The sequence below is a fragment of the Podarcis vaucheri genome, assembly GCF_965113315.1.
Source record: "Podarcis vaucheri genome assembly, chromosome: 2".
Classification (NCBI taxonomy): domain Eukaryota; kingdom Metazoa; phylum Chordata; class Lepidosauria; order Squamata; family Lacertidae; genus Podarcis; species Podarcis vaucheri.
In genome coordinates, this window is record NC_138760.1 from 107,072,985 (window position 1) to 107,091,689 (window position 18,705).

The window sequence follows — 18,705 nt, forward strand, 5'->3', positions numbered from 1 at the left end:
TCTCCGCTTCCATCCACTCTCTGAAGACTGGAGAAGAGACCCTCTTAAGAATATTAGGGGGGCGGGCAGGGGAAGCATGGCTTTGTTTTTTGCAGTCTTCAGATTAGGACTAGACCAAATGAAAAATGAACATAAGATTTTAGCTGCAGTTCATTCATTTTCAGCTTTATATCTTCTTATTAAAAAGCATGCCTAAACCAAACAAAAACAAATTAAGCTGATGACAGAACCCCACACCAGCAGATCAAAAAGTTAGGTTACGCTGGCACTTTCTTATTTTGCATGCTACTATAACTGCAGAGATGTATGAAAGTACATTGGGACAACAGACAGAAGAGTGGGTTTTGTTATAGCCTGGGTGCAGCATAAAGCCTATGTGCCTTATAGGACCTATTGAAAAACAAAATTGCTGGAGGGCGGGGGGGGGGGCAGGGCGGGATATATGAATAGAATGTTAAGTAAAAGCATCATATCCTCTCTTTGCTTATCAAGGTTTCCAAACAGGTACTGCCGTCAAATAAGCACTCAAGGAAAGATAGATTTGTAAGCAGCTTCATTTTATGACAAGACATGTAAGTATTTTACAGCAGTGCAGAGCACCTTATGTACTCTTTGGGCTTACTCAAACATAAACACATACAAACTGAACAAAAGCAGAAGACATTGAGGCTTAGCCACTCCAAGTCAGCATCGGGTGGGCGGGAAATAAGATTATTCCGTTCTATTGAAAAGGTGCATTAAATATACCATAGCAAACACTATAGCTGCTGCTGGTATAGCATTTATACCCCACCCTTCTAAAAAATGGCTCTCAGAGCAGCTTACAAAACCACTAAGAATATACATGAACTACTCAAACTCAATTCCCAATAGGGTAGGGTAATCCATCCCATCAGGGATCACATAGTAAACAGGGTGTCACATTCACATTCCTGACACTGTTTCACAAAAAAGAATGTAGATTAACACAATCATATTTGGCTACAAAATATCAAAGTAATATCAAATATCAAAGTAAGTGTGATTTAACAAATATACTAATATTCTACAAAGAAGTCTGGGAGGAATCATCAAAATCATCATCATCATATTTTGACACTGCAAACATCTTTGTAAAAACAGTAAGTGCTGCATTTAATCAATTTATTAAAATAGTTATATCCTGCCTTTACATACATACATATATACATATACATATACATACATACATACACACACACACACCAAAGTGGAAAATGGTATTCAAGTTAAAAAACAATAGAAGCAGTCCCCATAGACCCTCTAGAAATAGCCATGTACTGGCAATACAGTGAAATAAAAACATTGATGAAATAGATGTTGATGAAGGGATACAGCTAAGAAGTTCATGCCTCTAAGTGCCAACCTGCTAAACTCACTGGTGATGCAGAGGCACAAGGAATTCTGATGTTGACCTGCATCTACAAGACTGCATACATGTGATTAAATGGTCCTTTAGATATCTAATAAATTAAATAATTTAGGATTAAGCTAGCCCCCCCCCAATTGGTCTGAAAACAAATATGTACTCAATGAAAACAAAACAGGCCTAGACCTCTGTCTGTCCCACCCAAATGTTGAGTCACTCTCAGAGTGCCACTCTGGACCAGCTAAAGTTTCTGGACATGCTCTTCCCCATTCAATACATACTCAGCCCTAGATGTGATACATTTAATTGCAGAATACAACAAAAATATAGCCCTGAATCTTCTCCAACCAATTTTGTTTTTGTTGTCTGGAATGTTTGCTCTTTCCAACTTACACTGACCCAAACAGAGCATTTGTGTTCCTAGAGTACTGTTTTGCCCTCATTCTCCCATTACTTATGCTGATGTATGTTGAAAATTGAGGCTTATCAGCTTTGATTATCTGAAGACTGCCATGGTAAGGCTTGAAAATAAATTCCAGCTACAGATGGAGAGATAAATGCAGTGCACTAGCATTATCTGTACATTAAAGAGTTTTGCAATTTCTGCCTCAAGATAAAGTGAAATGTCTGTTAAGGAGGGTGAGAGGAACAGAAAGAACAGAACGAAAGCAACACTGAAAAGGAAAGATGTTTTCTCCAGATGAAAGGAAACCAAGGATTGATCCACTAACTGCCCTCTGCCTGTTTTGTGTTTGTTTAATGTTTTCTACCAAGACAGCAATTCAAAACAGAAGCTGCAAGCCAGTCAGGTTTTGTTCGAGCGGGGAAATAAACTATTTAAAAATTAGTAAAACTGATATTTCAAGGCTTAGGAAGAAAGAGTAACTTCTAAAGAAAACAACACATTTCTAGGGCTCCCAGCTGATGCACACTTATTTCCAAGTAAAAGTTCACAGGGTTGTACTGTAAATAAAAGTTTTTTAAAAAGCAACAAAACTCCACTTTACCAAATGAAATTCACAATCCCTGAGTATATCCTTTTACAAGCAAAAAACTCAAAAGGAATAATACCAATAGCTACTGGAAAAAACACATGTTTACCCCAAATCCTATGTCTCTTCCTAATCCTGGTGCCAGTGTCCTTATTATTAGTCAGGGCAACTGTGTAAATCAGCATGAATAATCTATGAGATAATGAGGTGGGGGTCTCACACTTTGCTTCAGAAATGGGGTGTGTGTCTCATTGTCCTGCTACCAACTTTTGCCACACCTGTGTAGCTTGCTTGTCTGCTACACTTACTTTGCACACAAGTGAATTCTGTGTGTCTTTGGCTTATAGCAGCTTTGGGGCACGTTCATGCACCATGATAAAAAGCCACACCACAAGCACAGACTTGAACAACACCCGGCTGAGTCACATTTCTTTTTTTAAATTTTGGTCCCACTGTCCACCAGAGATTCATGTGATGGGAAAATAATCACTGCTATGTCATATGGTGTACTCTGTTTACACAGCCAGGACCCATTCAAAACATTTGTCTTCTCATGCATATATTTCGTATTTATTTATTTGTTCAATCTTTAAAACTTTTTTTTAAGAACCCCTTGAAGGGGCTTACATAAACAGTGCAATATACAAACAATAGAAACCAAATTCACAAAACAACTCATATCTGTTCCCAAGCAGCCTCAAAAACCACAACTGAATGCACAGAAAAAGAAACAACCCTAATATAATGAGGAGAGAAATGTCCTTCAGTTGAAGTCCATTCTAAACAGCTACATTTTAACCAAATGCTGAAAATCATAAAGTACAGTACCAGGTTTTGGTGAATCTAGAATCACAGAACCGTAAAGCTGGAAGGGACCACAAGGATCATCTAGTCCAATGCCCTGTAACACAGGAATCTTTTGTCCAATGTGGGGCTCAAATGCACAACCCTGAGATTAAGAGTCTCATCTCAACCAGAAAGGTGTTCCATAGGATAGGTGTTGCCACCCCAAGAACACACCAAAACCCTGTTCCTTGTTGCCATCCAGTAGGTCTCAGACAGCTAAGGAGAGCAAGTCAGGGCCTCAAATGATAAATAGAGCAAATGGAAGAAGGCAGACCTTATGGTTCCCACTCTTTTCGTCAGTAGCAGGGGAGGGTTCTGAGCAGGAACTGTCAGAAGTGGAAGACAGGGAAATGAGGCATGAAGCAAAACAGGGGGCGGAGAGTAGTCAGGCGGAGCAGGGGGTCAGAGATGGTGAAGAGCCCTATAACCCACCAACGCCGGGAGAAGGAAGTTCAGACTCAGAAAGGGGGGGAGCATTCACATCAGCACAGGCAAGGAGAGAAATGAAACGTAAAGATCATAGACGTCTCGTGAGATTTCCACGCCTACTATGTTGGCCCCGGAATCGAAAGAAGCCACTCCCTGAATCTGACTCGATAGGTTCGGATGCATGATTTTGAACTGTAGCTGTTCTTTTGTATATATGTAATAAAGACTGTAAATATCACGCTGAGTGTACTGGAGTGTTACTGCGAAGAGGGAACATCACCTTGATATTTAGGTACTTAAAGGTAAAAGCTAGGATCTTGAATTGAGTCTGGAAACAAGCTGGCACACAGAGAAGATCAAAGAAAATGGAATAATATGTTATGCTCACCTCATTCCAGTCAAGACCCTGGCAATAGCATTTTACACTAATGGCAGGTGCTTTTAAATCTTTTTCAAGGGAAGCCCTATCTAGAACGCATTACAGTAGTCTAACCTAGAGGTACCTTGGGCATGGGTGAGTATGGCAAGGTCCTTTCATCAGGTAAGACTGTAGGTGATGTACCAGTTGAAGTCATGAAAAGATGCTTCTCAAAACCTGCACATTCAGCAGCAACACCATGTCAAGGAGCACCTCCAAACTATAGGCTTGGACTTTTAGAAGGAATGCAACTACATTCAAGGCAGGCTGCACTCCTAAACCTGAATTGGGAGGCCCATCCACCCCAAGTACTTCTGTCTTTTCTGAATTGAGTTTTAGCTTGTTATACCCCAGCAATAGTCCAGGGTTTCCATTTTCTCCCTAGGATCATATGTGTAAAAAAAAAGATAGAGCTGGATATCATCAGCATATTGATGAAGCCACCCCCTAAATCTTCTGCTGCCTTCTTCCAGTGATATGCTATAGATGTAAAACAGTATAGGAGACAAGATGGAACCACACAGAATCCTGTAGGCCACTAGGTGTCCTTGTGGTCAGGAATAAATGGTGGCAGTTCCATACCACAATCCTAATACCCATCCCCATAAGGTTACCCAGAAGAACCTTGTTCACTGTTGTCAAATGCCACTGAGAAGTTGAAAAGAAGAACCAAGAGGGTCACACACACCAACAATCTCCCTTTCAAGTCATCCAGTGGGTCAACAAAGGCAGTTTCAGTCCCCAAACTAGTCCAAAGGCCAGATGAGAAAGAATCTCATCAATTCCATCCAATCAATTCCATCCAAGAATCTCTGGAGCTGTGCCACCACCACCCACACACTCCCCTTGCTCCCCCCAACCCAAAATGTGTTGGATCAGGTGATAGCTGTTTAACTCAGAAGAATTCAGTGATTCCCCCCACTCTACAGAGCTGCCGTAATGGAACAAAGAGGTGCCGGAACTCAGAGATTCTCTCTGGCCAGACTGATTTCAATTAAGTCCCTCATCACATGGGGGAATTCCACTGCACAGCACTGAACAGATGCGATGGTGATAGAAAACAGTAACTTCTTTGCCACCATCATTGAATACTGTAAACATCTTTGTCAACGACTTGGATGATGGACTCAAGGGCATCCTGATCAAATTTGCAGGTGACACCAAACTGGGAGGGGTGGCTAACACCCCAGAGGACAGGATCACACTTCAAAACGACCTTGACAGATTAGAGAACTGGGCCAAAACAAACAAGATGAATTTTAACAGGGAGAAATGTAAAGTATTGCACTTGGGCAAAAAAAATGAGAGGCACAAATACAAGATGGGTGACACCTGGCTTGAGAGCAGTACATGTGAAAAGGATCTAGGAATCTTAGTTGACCACAAACTTGACATGAGCCAACAGTGTGACGCGGCAGCTAAAAAAGCCAATGCAATTCTGGGCTGCATCAATAGGAGTATAGCATCTAGATCAAGGGAAGTAATAGTGCCACTGTATTCTGCTCTGGTCAGACCTCACCTGGAGTACTGTGTCCAGTTCTGGGCACCGCAGTTCAAGAAGGACACTGAAAAACTGGAATGTGTCCAGAGGAGGGCAACCAAAATGGTCAAAGGCCTGGAAACGATGCCTTATGAGGAACGGCTAAGGGAGCTGGGCATGTTTAGCCTGGAGAAGAGGAGGTTAAGGGGTGATATGATAGCCATGTTCAAATATATAAAAGGATGTCACATAGAGGAGGGAGAAAGGTTGTTTTCTGCTGCTCCAGAGAAGCGGACACGGAGCAATGGATCCAAACTACAAGAAAGAAGATTCCACCTAAACATTAGGAAGAACTTCCTGACAGTAAGAGCTGTTCGACAGTGGAATTTGCTGCCAAGGAGTGTGGTGGAGTCTTCTTCTTTGGAGGTCTTTAAGCACAAAACCTTATGAATTCCATCTGAGAGAAAGGGACACTTTGAAGTGATTGCACTGACCATTCATAAATTAGGTAATCTATCAAGAGTCATCCTCCCTTTCCATGTAAATGTTACCACTTGTGTAGTTATTCCCATGACAATCCAGGTTGAGTGGTCTCCGAGTTGGGTCAGCCTTATCCAGGGCCCCTGAATAGGCTGCTTGGGGCAGCTGGGTACAGCTGTGGATGTAAAGGGAGGAAAGAGATAGAACTTCCTGAACCACAAGAACAGAGTCTGTGAATAATGCTCCTCTTACTTGTTGCTGCTGTTGTTTTATTACCTGTCATTCATATAAAAGTGCCAGGGAGGGTTACAACAGTTAAAACACAATGCTATAAAAAGCTTAACACAATTTATTGAAATAGTCAAACTCAAACCATCATGACACCACTCTGGTCGCCAAAGAATGAATATTCAAACATTATGAATATGTGAGATCACTTCAGGGTTTACACCTTGCTGCTGGCAGCGAGATACATTGTTTGCAGCACAGTAACTCAAGGGTAGCCATCCTAGCTACTTCCGGATATTTGATGGACTCCAACTCCCATCAGCCTCAGCCAGTATGGCTAATGGTCAGGGATGATGGGAGTTGGAGTCCAACAAACATAAGGAAAGCACCATGTGGGCTTCCCCTTGTAGTAACGGAATTGTTTTGAGATGCGGGCCTTCTTGAGACATTGCAGGAAACAGTACTGTAGCTCAACATACTATTGAAAAGATGTCAAAACTGAGAACTTTATTAGACACTCCAGTATCAAGTCTCCTCGCATGAAAAACAGTGAACAAACACTTCAAATCTTTGCATAGTAGCATCAGCCAAGAACACACCACTATTAGTAAGAGTAGTTAAAAACAGATTGATTCCATTGCAATCAGCACTTTATTTATTTTAAGAGGGAGAGAAACTGGTCATATTGCATGCCATTAAACACTCGAAAGGAAACAGCTGTAAATCTGGCAATTAAGGGGGCATAATTGGACTGTTCTGAGCATATGTGTCAATGGATGCAAACTGGTGTAGAATTTGCCACAACAAAAACAAAATGAGCAGAAGGTTGCTGTTTCCTATTTTAAGTTTTAAATGACACCTCATATGGAGCATTAAGTGCAAGAAAAGGAGATGTGAGATTTTAAACCTATTATGTGGCAAGGATGATTGTGTGACCCTAAGTGTTTCCTTTTTTTAGTTCCACTATGTTTAGAGGAATACACACACTGGCCAGTGTGTTTAGGTTTGCTGCAAAAGTGATAATGAGTCCTATGGAACTTTAAAGATGCACAATTGTATTTATTTATTTATTTACAAATTTATTATAGCATAAGCTTTCATGGATTACAGTCCAGTTTATCAGATGCATGAAGCGTTATCCCGTGTTGGTTGGTATATATTCAGGTATACAATATGTATACCTGCAACTCATAGCAATTCCTGCATTTTATGGGGTAAACTGATCCACAAAAGGCATAAGATATTTGTTAGCCTTTAAGAGGCCAGAATGGAATCAACATCAATGGAAGAGATCTAAATTGTCTATGATACGCAGAAGATATAGTTGCAATAGCCAAAGGTCAACAAGAACTATAAAAAAAATGTTGGAAGAACTAAATGAAGTATCAAAAAAGGTAGGACTGAAGATGAACCTAAAGGTAAAGGTACCCCTGACCATTAGGTCCAGTTGTGACCGACTCTGGGGTTGCAGCGCTCATCTCGCTTTATTGGCTGAGGGAGCCGGCGTACAGCTTCCGGGTCATGTGGTCAGCATGACTAAGCCACTTCTGGCGAACCAGAGCAGCGCACGGAAACGCGTTTACCTTCCTGCTGGAGCGGTATCTATTTATCTACTTGCACTTTGACATGCTTTCGAACTGCTAGGTTGGCAGCAGCAGGGACCGAGCAACGTGAGCTCACCCCATCACGGGGATTCGAACTGCTGACCTTCTGATTGGCAAGCCCTAGGCTCTGTGGTTTAACCCACAGCCAAGACTAAAATAATGTATTGCATGTGATGTGTTTTGGAGAGAAGACTTGGACCATGACACAGAGAAACATGAACAGCTTAAGAATAACACAATGTACCATGGAATGTTCAATGTCAGGAATATAAAAGACAGAAAAGCTAGTAACGGGATATGACAGAGACCAGAAGTTATGGATGGAGTGGTGAAGGCCATGAAGTTGAAGTTGGACATAAGGCAGGACATGTTACAAGGGGCAATTTAGGCCAATGGACTAAAGCAGGGTTAGCATGGAGAGCCTACAATTTCAAAAGACCAAGGCGGAACCACAGGCGGATGATCTGAAACTAACAGCAAGGCTTATGTGGATGCAAGGAGCAAACAGCAGAAAGCAATGGAGAGAACTTGAAGAGGCATATATCCAAATATGGATGTGAGATGCTGGGGGGAAACAAAACAAGAAGATGCCACAAAACTCTTTGGGGTTTTTTCCTTTTCTTTTGCCAGGAGAATAATGTGGTTACATCTTTGGAACTAGGTTTGAGGCTGAATCAAGCTGAGTTTTGTCACTGGCTGGTTATCACTAGAAAATTAGTCAATAAAAAGGGCATTTAAGAAAACAGAAAACACTGTGCTTTAGTAGCTTTATCATAAACTGCTCTAGGAAATCAGCAACATATCAGTTTGGAAGAAAAATGAATTATAATGTTTCGCTTTCCTACCTAAAAGTCATAATTTTGAAGAATTTTTCATAATATCAAAATCTGTCCAAGGGGACAGACTATCGGGTGAGAGTCAAGCTATATAGTCAGCCTACACAAGTCTGAACAACTCTGTGATTCTTGATGGATACTTGATGCCAATGATGCTATTAATTGTAGAAAGCTCCTCTAAAACTAATGTGGCTGAAAAGACTAAAGAGTCAAAATCCATAGCACCATAAAGCCCTGACTGCTGCTGCCTTCTTGCATTGGTGTCTCGTCCAACTCTACAGTTCTACGATTCCTTAAGCCAAGCTCTTTGTGGGTCAGCAATCCACCCCATAAGCACCCTCATGGAGTCATGCTGTCCAGTCCCTGAAGTGTTTTACACCTCTGGCTCAAAGCTCAAGAGATCTGTAGGTTTGAGTTGGCAGAAGGAAGTGTACGTGGTGCAATCCTCGTATTAAGCTGATAGCAGTCTCTGGATAGCATTCTTTGTATCTTCCTTTGAATGCTCCATACATTTCTGCTTTGACTTGGCTGAAAAAAGGGAGGCAACAGAAGAATCTTGAGGTGGGCAGGAGGGGGTGGGGAAAGGAGAAGCACTTTCTCTTCAAAGTCTGCGTAGTCTCTTCCATCCTGCCACAATGCCTCACCCTTCCCTTAAAAGGCCCCAGTTCAAGTTTCATTGCAGAGTTCAGGAAGCACAGAAGATGGTATGCATAAACAATGGCACATAGATATTGTGGCTTTCGTATAAAACAAAATGATATACTGGTCATATGACAGAAAGCATCAAGCTTCTTCTAACTGACTCTAAGACAATCATAGATAGTCACAACTAGATTATTTCTACCCTGCCTAGATAATGTGAAATTCCATATACATAATCCAAAAATCTTCAGCAGACATAGGTGACCTAATGTATCATGGTTTGCTATAAAATAAACACAGATCCAACCACATGTGCTGCAGAGACAGACAGGCAGACACATGATATAGCAACACAATTAAATTATGGGCAGAAAGCAAAAGCTCCATTTCCATGCCTAACTTGTCCTTCAATGTATTTCACTGTGATTGTCTAGCTGGATGACAAGATGCACGAAACAAGCACATCATCATCATTAGGCTCCAGTTGCAACACTGTTTGGAACCAAAGTATGCAGAATTTTCTAGCCTAGCTAGTTTTCTACACCAACAACTGGTTTTCTGAAGCAAGCCTTCACCACCAGCTAGATTCCCTGCTCCCTGAGTTGTTGTTGTTGTTGTTGTTATTGTTATTGTTGTTTTTGCTCTGTTTTGGGTGTTCTTCAGACTTTGGATAGGCCATATGACTTCATCCTTTCAGCTTCTGCCCCATCCTTGAAATAGAGATACTGTAATAACTATTAAAATACAGTATTCACAGGCAAAGATACAAACTGCAAGTATTTAGCCCAGCAACATACATTTCCTTCAAACAGCATTTCCGTGTAGAAAAGGTAGGCTCAAAGCATATAATTCATGCCCAACAGGCATTCCCATCAACTGATGAACTGTTTCTATGGCACACTTCATTTAGCAGTTAAGACTGTTCCTACAGAGCATTTAATTAGCAGCTAAAACTTTTTATTAAAAGCTTTCTTATGCATTCCAGAAACATAAAATGAATTTATGCACAAGAAGCAATGGGGTGGGGAATAATAATAGATTGGCAGCACTCCCCTCATTGTTTACACATTTCTGTAGGAAAGAGTTAGATATAAAACTATTCTAAGTTTCACACAACCATGTGTAAAGCAAACTACTTGGCTAGGGAAAACTTATGGGGAAATATGGGCATACGTGCATATGCAAGCATACTTAACATTGGACTCACAGAGAAGAAAAGAATCACACAAAAAATGCTTCTTCAAAGGGCTTGTGTATCTCAACGCAAACATCAGATGTGTGTACTAACCGTCAGACGAATGTACAAGTTCATAATATGTGTGAATCAAAACACACACCCCACACACTCATATATATATTACATAATTTGCTAGCCATTCAACATTAGAGGGGATGTGATTAATCTTCCACGACAGGCTCTGAACTTTCCGTTCAGATGGGTTCTTCCTCTTCCTTCAGACCTACTGGCAATGGATGTCATTTGACCTGCAGATTTCACTCCGAATAAGGATCAGAGAAACAAACACTGACATTATTCCGCTAACCAATTATCTGCCTCAATTTACTGCTCAAGCCCAGAGACTAGTTTGCTAAATGCATAACAACTAGAGGGGGTGGGGGGGGAGAAATGTTTGATAGAAAGGAGGGGGAAATATCGTCAGTTCTTTCGTTTTGCACTTAAATGAGCAGAGTGGATGAAGCCAAAGGAAGCCAGGCACAAAGCAAACAAATTTGAGTTTGGGGAGGTGGAGGGGGCTGGGATCTAAAATACCATTCACCTGGGCTGGCTCAAAAAGCGGGGAAGGAGAAGCCAGGCCTTCTCAAGGGTTTTTGTGGGGAGGCCAAATAGGCTTCTTAGAAAGGGGCAGTAGATACTGAATAACAGGGATAGAGAGAAGCTTTTGAACCATTTTGCCTGCCCTTATTTTCCCCCATCCTCTTTCCTTTCCCCAGCAAGTTGCTAGGAGGAACATGTGCCTCTACTCCATCCTGTGTTTACACTTTGGGAAACTCTCACTGCCCTATCTCCCTCCCCAATTTCCTATCTTGGGGAAGGAAAGGCAGCAAGACTGTGTCTTTCTCCACCTCCCCGCACTTAACCCCAAATCCAATTCTTCACCCTACTTCTTCCTCCTCAAGGGACTTACAATCCTAGCCAGGCTTCACCAGAACCTTGAAGGGGGTTGGGAGGAAGGGGAGGAGGAGGAGGAGGAAACACACCTGTTTCATCACGCCAGAAGAAGTGAATGCAAAACAGAGAGGGCTATTATTCCCTAAATAGAAAACCAAGCACTTAGCAACCTTTCTAGGTGGACTTGAATGCCAGAGCCCTCTTAAAAATAAAATAAAAAATGCACTCTTCCTCCTACCTCAGAAGGGGAAGAAAAACCTGGAGCTGGGTTTTCCTGCTCCCACCCTCGAAAGGAAAAGCAGTTGGTGGAGATCCAGAGGGGTTTGGATTTGCAAGTTCCCCCCCCCCCAAAAAAGGGACACCCTTCCCCTAATCAGCAGAGGGTCAAGAAGTCACCGAAACCACTGTCTTGAGACCAAGGGGAGTCTAGCCATTCCCTTCAACGCCAGGCACAGCTTCCCCCCAACCGACCCAGGCACCCCTCACTCACAGATATCCAGCCCCACACAAGCCCAAACACCACCCCTTCCGCTCGCTCGCTCGCCCTCTTCCAGCTGGCAGTCCGACTTACCCACTCCAGCACCCTCAGGAAAGCCAGGGGCTCCTTCAGCGCCCGGAAGGTTCCCTTGGAGGCGAGCTAGTGGGGGGGGGGGGGAGAAAAGCCAGTGAGGGCAGAGTCAGGGCAGGGTAGGGATGCCAACCCCCGCGGCGAAGCCTCCCAGCGCGCGCGCTTTCCCCTGCCTCCCTCCCTCCCTCCCTCAGGCGCCCTTACCTGGTTAACGGGTTCCATCCCTGCCCGGCTTTTGGCGCGCAAACTTCAGCTTCCCCGGAGGAGGCGGCGTCCAGGTGCAAGGAGCGCCCTGGAGAGGCTCTAGGCGGCTTGCCCGCGCCGAGCAAGGCAGCCGAGGAGCCCGGGTTGGAGCGAGCGAGGCGGGCGGGGGGCAAAAACCCAGAAGAGCTGAGCTCCCAGCGAACATCCACGCCCGAGCCGAGCGCGCTGGGCGGAGGGAAGGAGAGGAGAAGGAGGAGGAGGTGGGGTGGGCTGCCCCGGCTCGCCGCTCTGCCGCGCTCTAGTCGCCTGAAGAAGCGAGTGCGAGGTGGCCGGGCCGCTGCTTGAGAGAGGAGGGGGACGCTTCCGCCGCTCGCTTCGCCTTCTCACGGGCAGAGCGCTTCTCCCCTCACAAACCTCTGGACGGTGCTGGCGCGCTTCCTCAGCATGTCGAAGCGGAGGCAGAAATAAGAACAGGAGGAGGACTTTTTGAAGAGAGGGGACGCGCTGCCACTCCGGCGCGTTTTTTTCCCCCGCGCAGCGTCCCTGCGAATAGCGGCGCGCTCGCCTCAGTCGGCGTCTTCCCGCCGAGGGAAGAGCTGCGCCCTCCCTCTCCCGCGCGATGGGGGACTCGTAGCCCGATCCTACGTCTCCTTAGAAGCCGCCTTATACCGAGTCAGAGCACTGGCCCGTCTAGCTCAGTAAAGCCTACACTGACTGGCAGCAGCTACCTGGAGAGGCCTGGGATTGAACCCGGGACCTTTTGCTTGCAAGGCGGACCCTCTACCACTAAGCTATGGCCCTTCCCTTCTTACTTGGGAGTAAGTCCCAGTAGGGGTGACAGCACAGTCCGTGAGTGCAAGTGGCATAAGCAAAAATAAACCCCTGCCTCCAAGGAGTTTACAGTCTGAAACAAGCAATGGGGAAAGCAATAGAGGGAGCAGTGGATGCAGATAATACTTGTTTACTACACCATGTATGCAGTATTTTTCTCTCAGTTAAGCTAAATTAGATTTCTTTCCAGCATGTATGCGCTAGGTTTGTACACATCCTCAGCAAATGGACAGTGCAACCCTAACCATGCCTACCATGAGAAGCAGGTCTTACTGAATTCAGCTGGGCTTGCACCTGGGTAAATGGGGTTGTCTCCTTAATCTAGGAGCCGGCGCCATTCATTGATCACCAATGGGATTTGCTTCCCTGGAAGCTGACGTGCAGAGGACTAGGCTGCATAAGGAAGTGGGTAGAAAGCAAGCCAAAGAGAGAACTACAGCCAAGTCGTCTGAGGGTTTTATGGCTGCCATGATGTGCTGCTCTTTGGACTGGCAGAGATCAGCATGAGGATTAGCACAGTGTGACTTACAGGTGTTGGGCAATGGCATGCTTCTTTGGCAGCACACCAATTAGAGCCTTAAAGGTCCTCTAATTATGTGCTCCTCTTTATGGAAACTAAAACCTCGTTAAAGAGTCACTGTTGTTGTTTTTTACAGCGTTCCTCACAATATCGAGATAAAACATCCCGGAACATCACACATCTCTTGAAATGCAGCGCTGTTTTGAACACTTCAGCTTGGCTGCTGCCTTTCTTCAAGCACCGAGGGGACATTCTTGAGTGTATTCATTTAGAACACACCATTGGGAAGTGTGCCACTTGAATCCCGAATGGATTCTTCCTCTGGGGTGCAAGCAGGAGGCTGCTATTCTACCCCTCAAGCAAATCTAAACGAGAGGTTCCTGTGAGGCCTCTGCCTCTCTTCTCGATGGGGCACATTTCTGAGGAGCAACAGAGTGGAATTCCTGACATTATTCCTCCACCCCAAGGAAGAAAAACAGAACCCAGAGGAGTGTACGTAAAGCTCTGGGTGTCATAAAAATGCAAATACATGTAATGGAAGAGTTTCGGCATTTTAAACCCTGCCCCCCCCCATGACTCTGCTTGATCCCTCTGTTTCTACAGCTATCCTCCCACCCCTTCTTTCTTGATCTTTGCTACCTCAATGTTTATGAGACTTTTTAAAAATACAGTGGTACCTCGGGTTGCATACACTTCAGGTTACAGACTCCACTAACCCGGAAATAGTGCTTCAGGTTAAGAATTTTGCTTCAGGATGAGAAATTGTGCTCCGGCGGCGTGGCAGCAGCAGGAGGCCCCATTAGCTAAAGTGGTGCTTCAGGTTAAGAACAGTTTCAGGTTAAGTATGGACCTCCGGAACGAATTAAGTACTTAACCCGAGGTACCACTGTATGGGAAACACAAATTTGCAATTTGGAAAACTTTTAATTCTTAAAAGAGAACCAAACCTTGAAAACAGAAGAAAGGAAGAGAGCGCTAAAGCTCTGAAGAAAAGCTTATTCACGTAAGATAGAATACATGATCATTTAAATATTTCCAGTCCCTGTTTTAGATTCTGCCCCATATCTACATTTGTATTTGCACTTTACTCGATTCGAATTTCCTATTACAAACTGATTACAAACTGCATTAACTTATGAAATTACCTGTTCTGCCTCAGAATATTGACACTTAACTTTCCTTAAGCATTTACTTCATTAGCTTTGGTTTTGAAATCCCTAAACATCTCCAGATGTTGTTGGACTACAGTTCCCTGACCTTATGACATGGTGGCTAGGGCTGAAAGGAGTTCGAATCCAGCAACTTCTGCAGGGCCACAGGTTAGCCAACCTGCCAGAAGTGGGCTGTGGTATTTCAGAAATAGCCCCTCTTAGATTAACCCTGTTCAAGAACTTTGTGTAGTTTCTGAGGCCCTTTCTCATGGTCCACCACCACTGACAGAGGTGTTGGTGGTGAGAACAAGAGAGAAGATCATTTTGATTGTGGCACCCAGATTATGGAATGAATGCACTCAGTGTGATGCTTGGGCCTCCTCATTGCCTGCTTTTTAGAGGTAAGAGTAGTCTGGTCAGCTGTTTCTATCCTGAAGGATTGAAGTAGTTATTGGGGAAAAACCTGTGCAACACTTTTGCCATGATCTAAAACAGAAATACTACTGTATATGACTATTTATTGATTCTCACTTCATTCTTTTTTAAAAGCAAAGAATGGAAAGCTGATTTTCCACATTTGCATCTGTTTTAAAAGCTAGCTTGAATATGTAACACACAGGATCAGACCAATAGATTTATGTGTTGAAATAATTGTCTCATTTTCACCATAGGGCTATAGGACACTCTCTCACGCTGAGTCAAGGCCATTGGTCCATCTAGTTCAGCCCGGTCTACTCCGGCAGCAGCTATCAAAGTTTCAGACAGGACACTCTCAGCTTTCCCCAGAGATGCCAGGAACTGAACCTGGAACCTTCTGCATGGAAAGAAAATACTCTACTGCTGATCTATGGCCTTTCACCATGAGCTAAGTCCACGAGTTAAAGGAAATTGCAATATTTAGAAATGTTGCAACTTAGTTATTTAAAAAAATTAAGCCCTCCAAATAAGATAACCAGCAGAATCTCTAAAGATCACCCCAGGAAGGACTGTGTAATGGGAGGCTTCTCTAGCCCCTTAATAAAAACTGCATTTAAAAAGAGCTTGTGACAGTTGATTCCATTTCTTCATTATTGCAATGAAGGGGAATAGATCAGGTAAGAGGCAAGCTGAATTTAAGTGTACCAAAGCATGCTCAGATATCTCTTGTTGGAATTAATGGAACTTTCCTGTTGAAACCAAAATATGAAAAACAGCTATATTGCTTCTGAATGCTGTTCACTATGCAAATTAGCTTTGTGAAGGGAATATACACACTAGATTCCCCTGCCCCCTCAACAACTGGACAGAGATCGTAGAGAGAGGGGAAGGAATTTCTTTTTTCTTTTTAATTTGCATTTTATTTATTTGTTAACATTTTTATACTACATCGGTAAACGTTGTCATATTACAGAGGGGAGGAATTTCTGTAGACCACAGCAACTCTCTGACTCTCAAGTCTGTCCTGATACTGCACCAAGTACCCAGGTGGACACAGCTGGGTGAGACCAACTCCACCCTGCTCACCCATCCAGGTCTCGGTGATGCAGACCAAATCGGCCTCCTCATCCACAATCAGCAGATGAGAGAGATCTTACTCAGAGCCAACCTGGCATTCAGCCACAGCAGCCACAGACCCTGGCTGATAAAACACCTGGCTGATAAAAGACAACCACAATTCCCCAGGTTGGAGGAGGGGCTAGCACACAGCACAGTCACTAGCCTGTGCCATGTGCCCCTTACCCAGGCTGTCCCATACCCTACCCTGAACCATTGTGAATGGGGTCCCACCCCCTGCTCTTCCCAGCTCCTCTCTAAAGGAACTGTTTTGTTTATTGAGATGGGACTATATAGATTAGAGACACTTGTTGCTGAGGAAAGCCACCTAACACCTTGTAACGGACTCTTGCGGTTCTTATGCTTTATAAACAGACATGGCTTGCTATGCCAGAAGAATTGCCTACAGGTGGTCAGCCGATCCTGGCTCTCCATCCACTGCTTGAGAGCCAGTGTGGGGTAGTGGTTAAGAGTAGTAGACTAGTAATCTGATGAACTGGGTTCGCATCTCCGCTTCTCCACATGCAGCTGCTGGGTGACCTTGGGCCAGTCACACTTCTCTGAAGTCTCTCAACCCCACTCACCTCACAGAGTGTTTGTTGTGGGGGAGGAAGGGAAGGGAGAATGTTAGCCGCTTTGAGACTCCTGAAGGGGAGTGATAAAGTGGGATATCAAATCCAAACTCCTCCTTCTCCTCCTCCTCCTTCTTCTTCTTGCTCTGCTTCTTCTTGATTCTGAGCTCTCTATATTGATGGATGAGACTGGCCAGTTAAGCTCTCTGAAAACAGCATATGTATTCTGTATATAGTCAAAAAATGTGATGCCTAGAAAGGAGTCATGAAGAGTCTACTATATACAGTTAGCTTTAAAGAGTTTACTCAAGATTTGAAGGGTCCCTGGTTAAAAATGTTGGCATTTGGGCTTCCAGGCTGAACAACCACGAGGTTTTGTGATAACTGCTAATCATGGGGACGGTGCTGAGACATTACTTTTTGTGGGCCAGTTTCTGTTGTTGAAAATGTGCACATTTTCCTGCCTCACACAGTTCTTTTCAAAGCAGGAAGAAAAGGCTTTCCAGCCACCAGCTTTTTTTTGCTTCTTGAGAACAAAATGGCAATTTTTTTCTTATCTCAGTGGGAGGGGGCGGATTTCACAGTACCTTTTAAAGTGCTCTAAATTGCAGAGTGCTTTAAAATGTTTTAAGGGTGTGTCACAAAAGAGGGCAACATATAAATAAAATCCAAAAGTGACCGCCAAGCCAGAACTGGTTGAGTTAGAAGCAGTTTGGCACTGTATCTTGAAGACTGTACTGCATCAGCCCCTGAGCGTTTCAGTGGAACCAGCAGTGTGTTGCTGTGACTCTTTTTACTCTCTTCGTATACATTGATAAACATGGGAAAAGAAGGAACTCTCACAGCAGCTCCTCGGAGGCCTGTTGTCAGATAGAATGGTGGGTAAAAAGATGAGCATGGGTAAGTAAACAAGGGTCTCCGGGATGCACAAAAAGGTGTTTATCCATGCCATATCGCAAAACCTGATTTTGAAAGCACCCTCCATCCCCAAACTGGTTTTCCATGTGGTCTGTAGAGGCTGCTGCTCAAGAAGGACAAGGACAAATATCTCCTTGGGCACATGGAATGATTGCCAAAGTTCCTTTATTCACAGCCACTATCATAAGCTTTTATCATTTCTATAGTAATTGTAATTTCCGTTGTAGTGTTCATAGCACTTTCGCTTTCTTGCCTTGTTGATCTCTGGGTAAATGGATATAGTTTTCATGGTTGTTGTTGTCTTTAAATGTCTGCATTCCTTGCTGCTCAGAGAACCTTGCATGTAAACAGCACGTAGTTGCCAGTACCAGAGAGTACCAGCCATCAACCATGGCATTGCACTGGCCAGTTTGTTTTAGGGGGCACAACAAGCTCCAGCTGCAGATCTGCAGGGCTTTGGGGAGCAGCTGCATCCTCAGCACAGCTACACATGACAGCTGGGGGAGAAGGTGGGGGGTGAGGACAATTGCTGGGCCAACCTGGAGCTGGCATGGAGATGAGGCCTAGATGTAGCATGATACTGCCACACAATCCTGGTGGAACTGGCCACCTCCAGAAGGTTCCATTTCAGGTTCTTCTCATGGCTGCTTCCAGCAGGGGTGCTGCTGCAGCACTTTCTCTCCATCACATGTTCAGTGGGTGGAAGGGAATGCTTTGCAAAAGCAAAGTGTCAGCAGTATCCACTGGGAAGCCAGTTTAGGCAGCAGAGCTAGATGAAGGGACATCTCTGTCCAGACTCCAGGAAGGGCAGTTTGGATGGTTCTCCTCAAATGTTGTGAATAGTGAATAGTGAACACACAATAGTGTACACACAATATTTTCATAGAACCACAAGGAGAGAGAGAGGCAGATCATTTAGTCCTGAGTGGAGCAAA

The 18,705-nt window shown here is 44.0% G+C and overlaps 1 protein-coding gene across 1 annotated transcript in view; it reads right to left on the minus strand.

Annotated features, from left to right (window-relative positions):
- SYNPR (synaptoporin) overlaps positions 1–12,777 on the minus strand; it is a 160,645-nt gene extending 147,868 nt beyond the window's left edge. Inside the window, exons 1-2 of the mRNA XM_082210619.1 lie at positions 12,246–12,777; positions 12,045–12,110 (exon numbers count right to left, since the gene is read on the minus strand). Of these exons, the coding sequence (XP_082066745.1) occupies positions 12,045–12,110; positions 12,246–12,263 (84 nt within the window). The 5' untranslated portion in view covers positions 12,264–12,777. The remainder of the gene's footprint in view (positions 1–12,044; positions 12,111–12,245) is intronic.
- Between the last annotated feature and the right edge of the window lie 5,928 nt (positions 12,778–18,705).